This window comes from Arachis ipaensis, chromosome B3 (genome assembly GCF_059453495.1).
Source record: "Arachis ipaensis isolate K30076 ecotype BB chromosome B3, ASM5945349v1, whole genome shotgun sequence".
Classification (NCBI taxonomy): domain Eukaryota; kingdom Viridiplantae; phylum Streptophyta; class Magnoliopsida; order Fabales; family Fabaceae; genus Arachis; species Arachis ipaensis.
The window spans coordinates 132,358,307-132,371,300 of record NC_142438.1 but is presented as its reverse complement, the minus strand read 5'-3'; the positions used below and the strand labels follow the sequence as shown (position 1 = coordinate 132,371,300).

Below are 12,994 nucleotides of genomic sequence, written 5' to 3'. Positions count from 1 at the left end.
TTCCTCCATAGTAACTGGTGCCGTAAGATTATTGCAAGCTTTCTCATTCAGAGAAGGAAGAGGCACATCACCAAGGCAACCCAAATCAACATCATCCAAATGACAGAATAAGCTTTTATAGAAAGACTCTGCTTCTTGACTCAGAACCTCTGGATCAGTTTCCCACACTCCATCCTTGAGAAAAAGGCCATGAATCTTATTATGCTTCCTTCGCGCAAGAGTTTGAATATGAAAGAATCTTGTATTCCTATCCCCGAACCTTACCCACTGCTCTCTGGACTTTTGGAACCATAGGAGCTCTTCTTGCACTAGAGTATTATTATAATCATCAAGCAACTGTTGCTCTTTCTGACGCAAATAAATACTATCCACCACTTCCAAACGCTTTTGTAAATAATTAATCTGCTGCTCTAATTCACATTTCTTAACAAAAATGTTACCAAATACCTTCGAGTTAAACTCTAGTGAATTCTTCTGTACTTCTGAAAGCTTGCCATGAATTCCTCTATTACCAGACCACCATGACTGGTTCACAATATCTTTATACCCAGGATGAGTAGCCCAAGCAGCAACAAATCGGAAAGGTCGATTCCCTTTAGGCTGAGGACGACCTTTACAACGCACCAGAATAGGGCAATGATCAGACTGAAGCCTATTTAAAACTTCTGCATAAGCCTCTGGAAAGATAGATAACCAACTACTATTTATACAGACTCGATCAAGCTTTTTTGCCACGTCAACATAATTTTTCACCCTCCTGTACCAAGAAAACTGCCTCCCGATAGTCTTCAGATCAAACAAACCACTATCCCCTAATGAAGTAGCAAACATGTCTGCTCTTTGATGAGAAAATTGACAGCCCTTAGATTCATGAGAAAATTTGACTTCATTAAAATCACCAAGAACAATCCAAGGTCCTTGAAAAACCATGGATTGTGCAACAAGATAATCCCAAAGGAGAACCCTTTTATTAAATTGAGGACTGCCATAAATACCACTACACCTCCAAATTAAATTATCAAAGTGAACCTCAACAGTAACACCCTGATCAAAAGCATCAATGAACTTACAACAAACACCCTTCATAGAGGATAGAAACCAAATACCTCCCTTATGCCCCTCTGCCTCTACTATACCAACAGAGTGATACCCCAATCTTTCCCAAAATAATTTTAAATGCTGAAAAGGGGAGTGAGTTTCAACCACAATAAAGAAAACAGGTCTAAATTTCCTAACAAGTTCCTTACAATGCACCCGGGCTAACTTATTAGAAGCACCCCTAATATTCCAAACAATCATATTTAAACTATCCATAAATAATAGGGACAGAATAAATAAGAACATAAACTCTAAACAGAATCACCAACCTCAATAGGTGGTTTGTCCTGCGGTACTGGCACACTCTGATCCTCAATAATTGCCACCTTTGGACCCCCTGACACTGCACTTGCCATGCTTCCATCTACTAAGGTTTCCTCCGTTGTGCCACCATTTTTATCAACTGGCGAGTTCTGCAAGGAGGAAGGCCGAGGACGCTTCCGTAGAGAAATTCCACGACGTGCAGGAGTTCTGCGCAATGGAGATGGCGCAATTTCATGTTTTTCTTGCTTCCCCATCCTAATGCCAGTTGATTTGCCTCCATCACCATGCAAATTGGGCCTTGGAACCCTTCTCGAACCAAACTTGTGCTGCTTTCCATCTTGGTCCTTCAAACCTGATGACTGGCCCATTGTAAATTTTTTCTTACGCAGCACTTGTTGCCAGCCTTCTCCATCATCCATGCATGCCTCATTAACAAGACCATCAGGCACGTGAGGAGCCAATGATTCCGTAACCACATCCTTCCCTTTAACAACTCCTAATTTCTCACCTAAATCACGAGCTTCTGATTCAGCCTCTTTTTGAATCTCATGATTGTTGTGTGGCACTAGTGTTGGGGCTTCATTATTTTTTCCATCACCAAAGGAATTTATGTTTCCTTCCAAGGACTCCTTCTCCATGCACAACGATTTATCATGCCCATACCGTGCACAAGTAGCACAAATCAACTGTAAACTCTCGTACTCCACTTCATAAGTCACACCCTCCACTATAATATGTTTGATTACAGGCAACTCAAGATTAATTTGAACACAAGCTCGGGCATATTTTCCTCTTTCTGCAAGCTTAGTAGCCAAATCTACTTTCACCGGAATCCCAATTGCAGAAGCAATTCGCAGCATTGCTTGTTCCTGGTAGCACCAAATTGGAAGTCCCGAGACTCGAATCCATACCAGCGTTGATCCAAAGGATTTTTCGCATGGCCTAAAATCCACATCCCATGGCTTTACTGCAACATAGTGACCGTCTATCAACCACGGGCCACCAAGAATGACTTTCTCACGATCCCCAGCAATATCAAATTTAACCAAAAAATATCCAAAACACTATTTAATATTTAAACTCTAAAATAAATTATCATAACTATTCAAAACTCCTTACGATAAGCTCAACACATGTGAACATGTGGTTGGGCATATTTGACTTTTTGAGTCCACAAAACAAAGAATTGATAATAGTGATGCTGTTTTAAGTTTTAAATTTGGTGTAAAACGAATACAGAAACTCGAGGGAAAAAATTAATAGTCCAAACATTGGATCATGGGTTTAGCATTCTTTCTCATCCTCCACAACAGCTTGGAAAACTTTTCGCCGGTACTAGAAACTTGAGCACTCTCTGTTTATACCACCATGGATCTGTTCACCACCATCATGTTACCATCTTTATTCATTATCCTACTCATCATCATGAAATGGCAGTATTCCAAACCCACAAACAAAAACTCACCCCCTTCACCTCCAAAACTACCCATACTCGGAAACTTGCACCAAGTAGGTTTGTTCCCGCACCTGTCACTCAAAAGCTTGGCTGAGAAACATGGCCCCTTGATGCTCCTTCACTTTGGCAACGTTCCAGTGTTGGTGGTATCTTCGGCCAACATGGCGGAAGAGGTGATGAAGACCCACGACTTGGTGTTCTCCAACCGGCCACCGCGTAAGATGAGTGACATACTCTTGTATGATTCCAAGGACATAGCCACCTCTCCGTATGGTGAGTAGGGCTGCATAAAATATAGGAGGAAGAATTATTTTTTATTAGAATTATTTAATATATTTAAATATTTATTATAGAATATTAAATATTTATTATTTTTATTCTTTTAATATCTATAAATTTAAATACATATAATTTTTTTTAATATTTTCTTATCTCTCTAACACGATATTAGAATTATAGTATCTTTCTTGAAGAGAATATGTTATTTTTTTTATGAAATTATCGTATTTTTTACACTTTTTTTATGTCTTTTTTTTTTTTTTTCTTTTGTCACTCTTTTGATGTTTTTTCACCTTACAGATTAACCTATTCTCTTCGTTTTGTGTTTTTTCGAGTCTAATAAATCAAATACTATTATTATCTGATTATTTATTCTTATGGATAAATTATATATTTTTCAGTCACCTTCCGACAGTTCGTTATCCTCTGACATTTTACCATCTCTTCACAGTTTGCCACCTTTTCGGGCTTTCGGCAATTTTTGAGCAGTTCGCCATCTTTTCGACAATTTTGTTTGTGCTTCTTTTGTGGTAGTTTCGTCTGCACTTTCGTTGCGACAGTTTTGTTTGTGCTTCCCTTGCTGGCTTTTTTTTCGGCAGCTGTATCTGCGCTTTTTTTGCGATAGTTCCGTTTGTGCTTCCTTTCGATAGTTCTGTCTGTGTTTTTCTTGTGGCAGGTCCGTTTATGTTTCCTTTCGCCAGTTTCGTCTGTGTTTTTTTGCGACAGTTTCGTCTGCATCTGTTCCATCAATTTATGCATTCCTTTTTATTTTGTTGTTTTAAATAACTTTCAAACTCATGTTGTCATTTGAGATTGATGGGAGATGCTAGAATATATCATGATCAACTAGTTTCTATAAGAATTATTTAGTATATCTGAATATTTATTATACAATATTACGTATTTAATATTTTGATTATTTTAGTATTTATAAATATCCTTCAATACTATATCATTTGACACAACTTAAATACATACAAACTATTTTTTTACTGCTCAAGTCTTGTCCCATTAGGTGGGATCGACTACATGGATCAAATGATGTCATTGAACTCTATCATATATCATGTCTACAAAGAGACCGTTTATATGTAGATTTTGTTTGACCACCTCATGGATGGTCTTCCAGTCTTCCTATATCGTCCTCTACCTTTTACCCTTTGTCCATCTTCCATCTCATCTACCTTCCTTACTGGGTACTCTGTTGATCTTTTTCTCACATATCCAAATCACTTGAGACACAATTCTACCATCTTTTTCACAATAAGTGCTACTCCAACTCTCTTCCTCTTATATGTTTGTTCTTTATTCTATCCAATTGCATATGATCACTCATCCATATCAACATTTTCATCTGTGCCACACTTAACTTATATTCGTGCTCCCCGTTTAGGGGTGGCAGTGGGGCAGGTAGGGGCGGGTTTTTGTCCTACTCGACCCCGCCCCGCCCTCCTTTGACCCTACTACTACCCGCCCCACCCCTACCCACGGGTAGTAAACTATTCTACCCTAACCCGCCCCTGCGGGTACCCGTCCCGTTCCTACCCGCTCCGATCAAAATTAACTAACATTTTAATTTTTAAATATTCATATATAAATTAAGATAAAAATTTAAAGTTCATATTTAAATTAAAATACAAACATAAAATTCATACAACTTCAAATAACTTGAAAGTAAAAAAAGTTAATGTTTGAGGACTACAAATTTAACACCATAATAAAAATATTACATAATTAAATATAAGAGTCTTCAATCCTTATTCTTGATCACTTTCAACATCTTCATCATCATTAAAGGTTTGGAAGTCAAGATTCAAACCTGAAATTCAAAGAGATAACAATTAATAAGTTAATTAGTATTAAGTAAAAAGTTAACATATAGAATGCTATTGAAAAAGACATAAAAAATGATAAATAATATCATAAAATCAGATTATTAATCAGCCATCAACAATCAACAACTCAAAATCAACAATTCACAACACAAAATCGAATTATCAATCATAAAAAAGATAACAATAATAGACACTCACTCTTTGTGACAAGTACAACAAATTAACTCATCTTTATGCTATCGAAAATTTTTATGACTAACACAATAATATCACACTGTAGTCTCTTCTCTAAATACTTAAACCAGCTTGACAAGAACTAACTTTTTAAAAAAATTTAAGTTTATTCAATGTTAATTCTAATAAAATTCATTGTATAAAATAAGAGACCAAGGGACCAAGGGATTAATAAGCAAATTTGATACAACAATGCTAAATATAAGCTGTAACATCACCAACTCTGAAACAAGAGACCAAGGGAAAGGAAAAAGAAAAATAATAAGCACTAAACAGCTAGAGAGAAGAAAGATCATATTCTGTATTTAAAGAGTTAGTGGACCTCATATCTCATTATAAGCAGCAAGTGAATCACTCATTACTTAAATGAGTTTCATGTGTATACATAGCAAGCATGATGACTTGATGGTGTTAGATTGAAATCAATTATAACTAATCAAGCACAAATCACAAGAATATACAAAAGGATAACATCCATTGACTGACTCTGAATCATCTCCAAAAGAATACATGGCATTATGGATAATCAGCCTTCAATTTTATAACTACCACAAGTATCTTGATTCATAGGAAATATTAATCAGGAAAGCCATAAACAATGCTTAGACAGGAAAGCCATATGATATATATTTAACATAAAAAATGAGAAGTAATAGATAATTTCAGTTTCCAAACATACTTTGATTTAAAAAAATAAAGATACATAAGGCCAACACATATAAATTAGGCCGATTCTTATTAGCTAGTAAGAAAACCAATAATTATTACTCAAACAAATTGCAAAGCTCATGCTTTAAAGAAGTACATAAATCAACTCAGCTTAGCAAATGTTAATTTCTTTAAAAAAGAGAGGACCTTGGCAGGGCCAACAAGTTCTTGAGGGATGAGGACATCATTCTTTATATCGTCATCTAGGAATTTTTCAAGATCAATAATTATTGTACTCAAAAAAGTCCTCCGTCAACAATTTACATAATATTAATGAAAAGGCAAGTTTAACTGTTTTAACATAAAAAAAATAAATTATAAAATCTACTCACAGAAAATAAATCTGGAGAAGGCAAGAAGCAGAGAGCAAGCCAGTAAACTGTAAGTAGTGAGTAAAGGAGGTGTGCTTGCTACTTACCAGTGAGACGACAACAGAGGAAGGAGGGACTGGAGATTGCAAATCGAAGAGAAGAGCGGCGAGGAGAGTGACGACAACGAGAGAAGTGCGAGCGAGTACGGTGAGAGAGAGCGGCAAGGTGAGTGACTACGCGACGACGGCGGTGAGCGACTGAGCAAAGCAAGCAATAGCGGCGGTGAGCAAGGTGGCTGCCTGTGTGGGTTTCTAGGATATGGGTAAGTGAGTGCTGTGTGTGTTTCTGGGATTTGGGTATGTGGGTAGGTGGGTATGTCTGTATGAGGGAGGGGAGGGAGCAACCCTAATTGCTAAAAGAGTATATATATATGAGGGAGTATATGTACACTCCGGGGCGGGTTTACCATGAACCCGACCCCGTCCCGCCCCGATCCACAGCCGCCCTGCTCAGGACCCGCCTCGCTTCGGGCCGGGTTTAAACCCGCCCCGGGCGGGTAGGGACGGGTCGGGTACCCGCGGGTTCGGGTACTCCTGCCACCCCTATCCCCGTTGACTGCCCAACACTCTATATCATAAAGCATAACCAGTGTGATAGCAGTGCGATAGAATTTACTTTTAAATTTTAAAGGTACTTTTTTTTATCACAAATTTCGTAGGATGTTTTCTCCAATATTCACATTTGCATTAGGATTTTTTCTTTGGCAGCCAAACTTACATTCCATATATTCCGTCTTACTACGGTTTATGCGCAAACCATACACTTTTAGAGCTTCTCTCCGTAAATCCAACTTCTTATTTAGGTCTTTCCTTAACTCTACTATAAGGACGATATCATCGGTAAAAAATATGCATCATGACACAGGCTCTTGGATATGCTCTATGAGCACTTCCAAGACAAATGTGAAAATATATTGACTTAAGGATGATCCCTAGTGTAACTGTATGCCAATAGAAAATTTCTCTGTCACGCCACCTTGAGTCTTTACACTACTTGTAACCCCATCATACATGTCTTTAATTGTACGAATATATGCGATCCTTACTCTCTTCCTTTTCAAAATCTTCCATAAGACCTTTATTGGCACCTTAGCGTACGCTTTTTCTAAATCAATAAACACTATATGTAGATCACTTTTATTATTACGTTACCTCTCCATCATCCTTCTTAATAAGTATGTAGCTTCAATGTCTGGCATAAAATAAAATTTGTTTTCTGTTATTTATGTCTCTTGTCTTAGCCTCCGTTTTATCACTATTTTCCATAACTTCATGGTATGCCTCATGAACTTGATCCCTCTACAGTTTTTGCAACTCTGCATATCCCCTTTATTTTTGTATATAGGTACCAATGTGCTCTTTCTTCACTCATCTGACATCTTCTTTAACTTTAAAATCTCATTAAAAAACTTGGTTAACCAACTTATGCCTTTCTCTCCAATGCCCTTCCAAACTTCAATCGGAATATTATCGGGTCCTACTGCCCTACTATTTTTGTCTTCCACTTTAGAACCTCTTTTACCTCGAAATCTCGAACCCTTCGATAATAGTTGAAGTTTTGATATTCTTCCGTCGTGCATAACCGACCAAGATTCTGAAGAATTTTCTGTTATTTATTAAATAACTCGTAGAAGTAGCTCTTCCACCTATCATTGATCTTCTCATCTTGAGCCAAAATCTTTGTCTTTATTATTTATGCACTTAACCTGATACAAGTCTTTCGTTTTCTTTCAAGACTCTTTGCAATTCTATATATACATTTTTCTTCTTTTTTTGTACCTAAATACTGGTAGAGATCTTCATATGCTCTTATTCTTACTTCACTTACATCCACTTTTATCTCTTTCTTAGCCATCTTATATTTTTTTTCAATTATTTGTATTGCAACACAAAAATCACTCTTTAAAGCATTCTCTTTTTGCCTTTATCTTTTCTTGTACACTCGCATTCTACTACTAGAACTCGTTGTCTCTTGGCCCTATCTTTCTAAATTCACCAAAATTTTCTTTTATTGTTCTTCTAATAACTTCCATTATCCCCCTCTACATCTCCTCTGTGCTTCTATCCTATTCCCACTTTGCCTTTTCTCCTATCCGTCTTATGAAACTTCTTTGTTCCTCACCTTTCCTCCGTCACCATCTTGTTCTTGGTTCTTCGTATAATGTCTTTTTCTCAATTTTTACTCAACGCAAAAATTCATGACAAGCATCTTATGTTGTGTTGTTAAACTCTCTTTTGGAATAATTTTATAATTAATGCAAAATTTTTGGTCAACTCTCCTCAACAGGAAGAAGTCGATTTAAGAGTTTATCATGTCATTCCTATAAATTATAATATGTTTGTCTCTCTTTTTAAAACATATATTTATGATGAGGAGGTCAAAGATCGAGAAAAAAGTCTAAAATAATTTTACCATCTGTATTGACCATCCCGAAATTATGGCCTCCGTGAATACTTTCATACCCAATTATTTCTTTTCCATCATGGCCATTTAAGTCTCTTCGTAAGAAAATCTTATCTCTCGAAGATATGTCTTAGACTAAACTCTCTAAATCATCCCAAAATCTTATTTTGTGTTGCTCGTCCGAACCCACTTGCGGTGCATATGCGCTAATCACATGAAAAATATCTCATTTCACCATAAGTTTGATAGAGATGATCCTTTTGTCCACTCTCTTGACATCCACTACCTCCTTCTTCTATTGCTTAACCACGATAATACCTACTCCATTCTTATTTTTCACCTTTTCTGTAGACTAAAATTTGAACCCGAAAGTATCCAACTCCCTAACTTTTGCGCTGACCCATTTTGTTTCTTGTAAGCACATGATGTTAATCTTTCTTCTTGTCATAGTATCTATTACCACCTCTATAGATTTTCTTATTAGAGTGCTTATGTTCCATGTCTCAAATTTCAACCTTCTATCGCTCTTATCTTTATCTTTAGCTTTTTCTTTGTAAACTAACTTATTTACCTTCGTCTGTTCACGAAAACACGGGAATCCTTACTCATTTAACGCTACACTCGAGCACCGATGCAACGGCTCTTATTCATTTGACACTATACACGAGCTATACATTGCGTTGTTTCCGAACAACGACATAACTTTAGCGCAATAACGTCTTTGATATATGTCATAAAAATTTGACTAAGTTTTTATGCATAGTTGTCAAGGTATAACATAGCCCTCTTCTTTTATCGGGCTTGAGACCGACTATATACCGCAAGTGTAGCATAGGCAAAATTATATATATATATATATATATATATATATATATATATATATACCCTCTAAAATATCTCATTCTCTTACGTTACGTAACGCAGGTGAATACTGGAGGCAGATAAGGAGCCTAGCCGTGTTGCACCTTCTGAGCAACAAAAGGGTTCAATCGTACGGCCTTATTAGGGAGGAAGAAGCTGCAAGAATGGTTGAAACCATCAAAGAGTTTGCTTCTTCTTCTTCTATGCCCTTAAACTTGTCTGACATATTCTTCGGTGTTACAAATGACATACTGTGTAGAAGTGCTCTAGGGAGGAGATATCGTGGAGGAGGAGAAGGGTGCAAGTTTCAGGAGCTGGTTTTGGAGTTTGGAGACTTGTTGGGTACAACATCAATAGGAGACTATATTCCATGGCTTAGTTGGTTGAACAAGGTTGATGGTTCTTATAGAAGAGCATCAAGAGTGGCCAAGCGTCTTGATGAGTTTTTGGATCAAGTGATTGCGGAGCATGTTAGTTCTGGGAAAAGGAAAGAACAAGAGGGACTTACTGATAGTGTTGATGATTTTGTGGATGTTTTGCTTTCTGTCAAGACCAGTAACGCTGTTGGATTTGAGTTTGACACAATAACAATGAAGGCAATACTCGTGGTAAGAAATATTTGAGTTTGATATATATATTATTTAGGCAATTGCTATCTTATTCTCTAGTAAATTATTTTTCACAATAACGATACTGAGATTTATTTTACAAAATGAGGAATAGTCATCAACTTATCATATATCTTGTTAATTATCATACTCTTAAATTTTGTTAATTTCATAATAAATGTTTTTTTTGTTGTTGTTAGTATCTTATTAATTGCAGTCGTTTAAATACTACATATTTTCTAAGAGAATAATTTAATTTTAATGATTTGTGTGTTTCAAGGATTACTTAAAACGGATGAATTTACACTGAACGTAAGAATTTTAATAGGCTTTTTAGTAATTGAGTTCCGAATATATATTAGGATATCAGTATATTTATAACAAAATAGATAATTATTTTTTAAAATAGTTCTATCATTAACGGTGGATGAGCGTTCCTTTTTTCCAACTTAATTAATTTTGACTTCAATTTTGTTGAAACTTGTTAATATGATTATTAATTATTGTAACTGTTGATTAAGTAAAATTTTAAATTATTAATACATATTTAATGCGAATTATTTATGCAGGACATGTTTACGGCAGGTACGGACCCTACGTACACTGTGCTAGAATGGGCAATGGCGGAACTGTTAAAACGGCCAGCGGTTATGCACAAACTTCAAGATGAAGTGAGAACTGTTGTTGGAAACAGAAGCAACATAACCGAACAAGATTTGGTTCACATGAACTACTTGAAAGCTGTGATCAAAGAAACACTTCGGTTGCACCCTTCACTTCCAGTTCTAGTTCCTAGAGAATCCACCAAAGGCATCAAGTTGAATGGATATGACATTGAAGCTGGAACACAGGTGTTGGTGAATGCATGGGCCGTTGCAACGGACCCAAAGTGTTGGGACCAGCCACTTGAGTTCAAGCCAGAGAGGTTCTTAAACAGTTCGGTGGATTTCAAAGGGCGTGATTTTCAGTTTATTCCTTTTGGTGCAGGAAGGAGAGGGTGCCCTGGGATGCAGTTTGCCACTGCTCTTGATGAAATTGTGCTGGCTAACCTTGTTTATCACTTTGATTGGGATTTGCCTGCTGGTTCTAAGGAATTGGACTTGTCTAAATTTTATGGACTAGTCCTGCATTTGAAATCAACTCTCTTGGCTATACCAACCCCTTATTATGAATGAATTGAATTGAATAAGTTATGACGAGAGAAAGAAAATCTTGGACAAAATTGACAATGAAGTTATATACTTCCTCTCTTCTAGAACAACTATCACAAGTAGTATACTTAATGTATTGATACTTCAATGTATTTAATTGCAAATTTTAATATATTAAATTATGAATGTATCAAATTTTTAAATTGACTGATATTTTAAAGTGAGAACAGGAATATATAATGTTCAATAAAATTATATATTTTCTTATTTTTTTTATCAAAAAAATATAGATATTTATTGCGTTCACTTTATCAATTAATGCCGTCTTATTTGAAATTAGATTTGCTCGAACTGAATTGATAACCTACAAGTAAGGTGTAAGGTTATCACAAAGTAGTATGTTGATAGTTATAAATCAATAAAAAATATAAAAAATATTATTTTTGAATTTATTAAATTTAATTCAAATATTAACTAAAATGATATTCTAGTTAGCTAAATCACAATACTTTACACGGGATATAATTTTTTAAAAAATTAAATTAATAATTAAAAATATTAATTAAAAAAATAAATTTTACTATTCTCTAATTGTAACTATATCTTATGAGTTGTGAACATAAACTTAAAAGATTAATTAATATACATATTAGATAAATGAATAAACTAACTATATGATCTATAAAACATATGTGATATTATTTCACTTCACGAAAATACATTGATGAGTTTGGAAAACTCTATTTCTAAATTAGTGATGATCAAACATTATTAATGTGATTAATTTTAATTTTCATATATTGATTTAAATAGTTTTGCAATACAGAATTTTAGTGTTGGGCCGAAAAACATTAGCCAGCCCAATTCATATACTCAGCCTTGGAATTGAATTTATATGGCTAAAATAATGGTTGTGTTAGTTGGGCCAGAATTGATGAATTAAGCCCAATTGATCTTATCATTAGCTTTGATATAAATAATCAAAGAAGTGTGGCTGAAATATTTTGAATGAGCCAGATTCAATTCATACTATCACTAGTCCAACTCAAAATCTTGGTTGGATACTCCAATGCTTGATCCGAAAATATTTCATCAGGAAAGCAAATGTTGATATTTGCCTATGCCTTCCAACGGATCTCAACACTAACCATGTGATGGATTTCAAATTCATTCAATTATCATTTATTGCATGGGAACTATGAGAGAGAAATTGACAAATTGATTTGATGGTGATTAGCAATGCTACACGCTACTCCACCTAAGGGAAGTAAAAGCAACCCACATTAATTAATTTACTCAAACTCACTTGATTGCTTTTTCTTCATATCTCTTTCTCTCTCATCTCTTTCCTTCTCTTCGGTCCTTACACAGCAAACAATGGAGACTTTGAGCTATCAAAAAGAAGGAAAGGCAAGCTACAAGACCATCTCAATGATGGCAAGAAAACATAAAAAATGCAGTGGCTAAGATCTTTAAACCATGAAAGAAAAGATATGGTGATGAGATCTCAGCCTCTCCATACCAAAAATGGTTAAGGAGATTTGGCCAGCAGGAAAGAAGATCTTGGAGGAGATGGCTTGTCACCACTTTTGAGTTCACTCATCACAGAAGGTAGTTAGGGTGGCTGCGTGAGGAAGGAAGCAAAAGTGGAGCAGAAGAAGTCATCATCATCATGAAGCATCAAGGGCCATAAATCCATCTTGGAGAGCAAGCCAAGGATGGAGAG

General features: G+C 35.7%; 1 protein-coding gene across 1 annotated transcript; it reads left to right on the top strand.

Moving 5' to 3' along the window:
• Positions 1–2,730: 2,730 nt before the first annotated feature.
• LOC107631004 (cytochrome P450 736A117) lies at positions 2,731–11,456 on the top strand. The gene is made up of 3 exons (XM_016334308.3): positions 2,731–3,091; positions 9,573–10,117; positions 10,687–11,456. Exons 1-3 carry the CDS (start codon positions 2,731–2,733, stop codon positions 11,290–11,292), a joined length of 1,512 nt encoding a protein of 503 aa, XP_016189794.1. The 3' UTR covers positions 11,293–11,456.
• Positions 11,457–12,994: the final 1,538 nt, after the last annotated feature.

Excerpts from the sequence above, each read along its gene's own strand:
- LOC107631004 (XM_016334308.3), top strand. The coding sequence starts at position 2,731 with ATGGATCTGTTCACCACCATCATGTTACCATCTTTATTCATTATCCTA. Across the intron at positions 3,092-9,572 it reads CATAGCCACCTCTCCGTATG|GTGAATACTGGAGGCAGATA; the intron begins GTGAGTAGGGCT and ends TACGTAACGCAG. Across the intron at positions 10,118-10,686 it reads CAATGAAGGCAATACTCGTG|GACATGTTTACGGCAGGTAC; the intron begins GTAAGAAATATT and ends TTATTTATGCAG.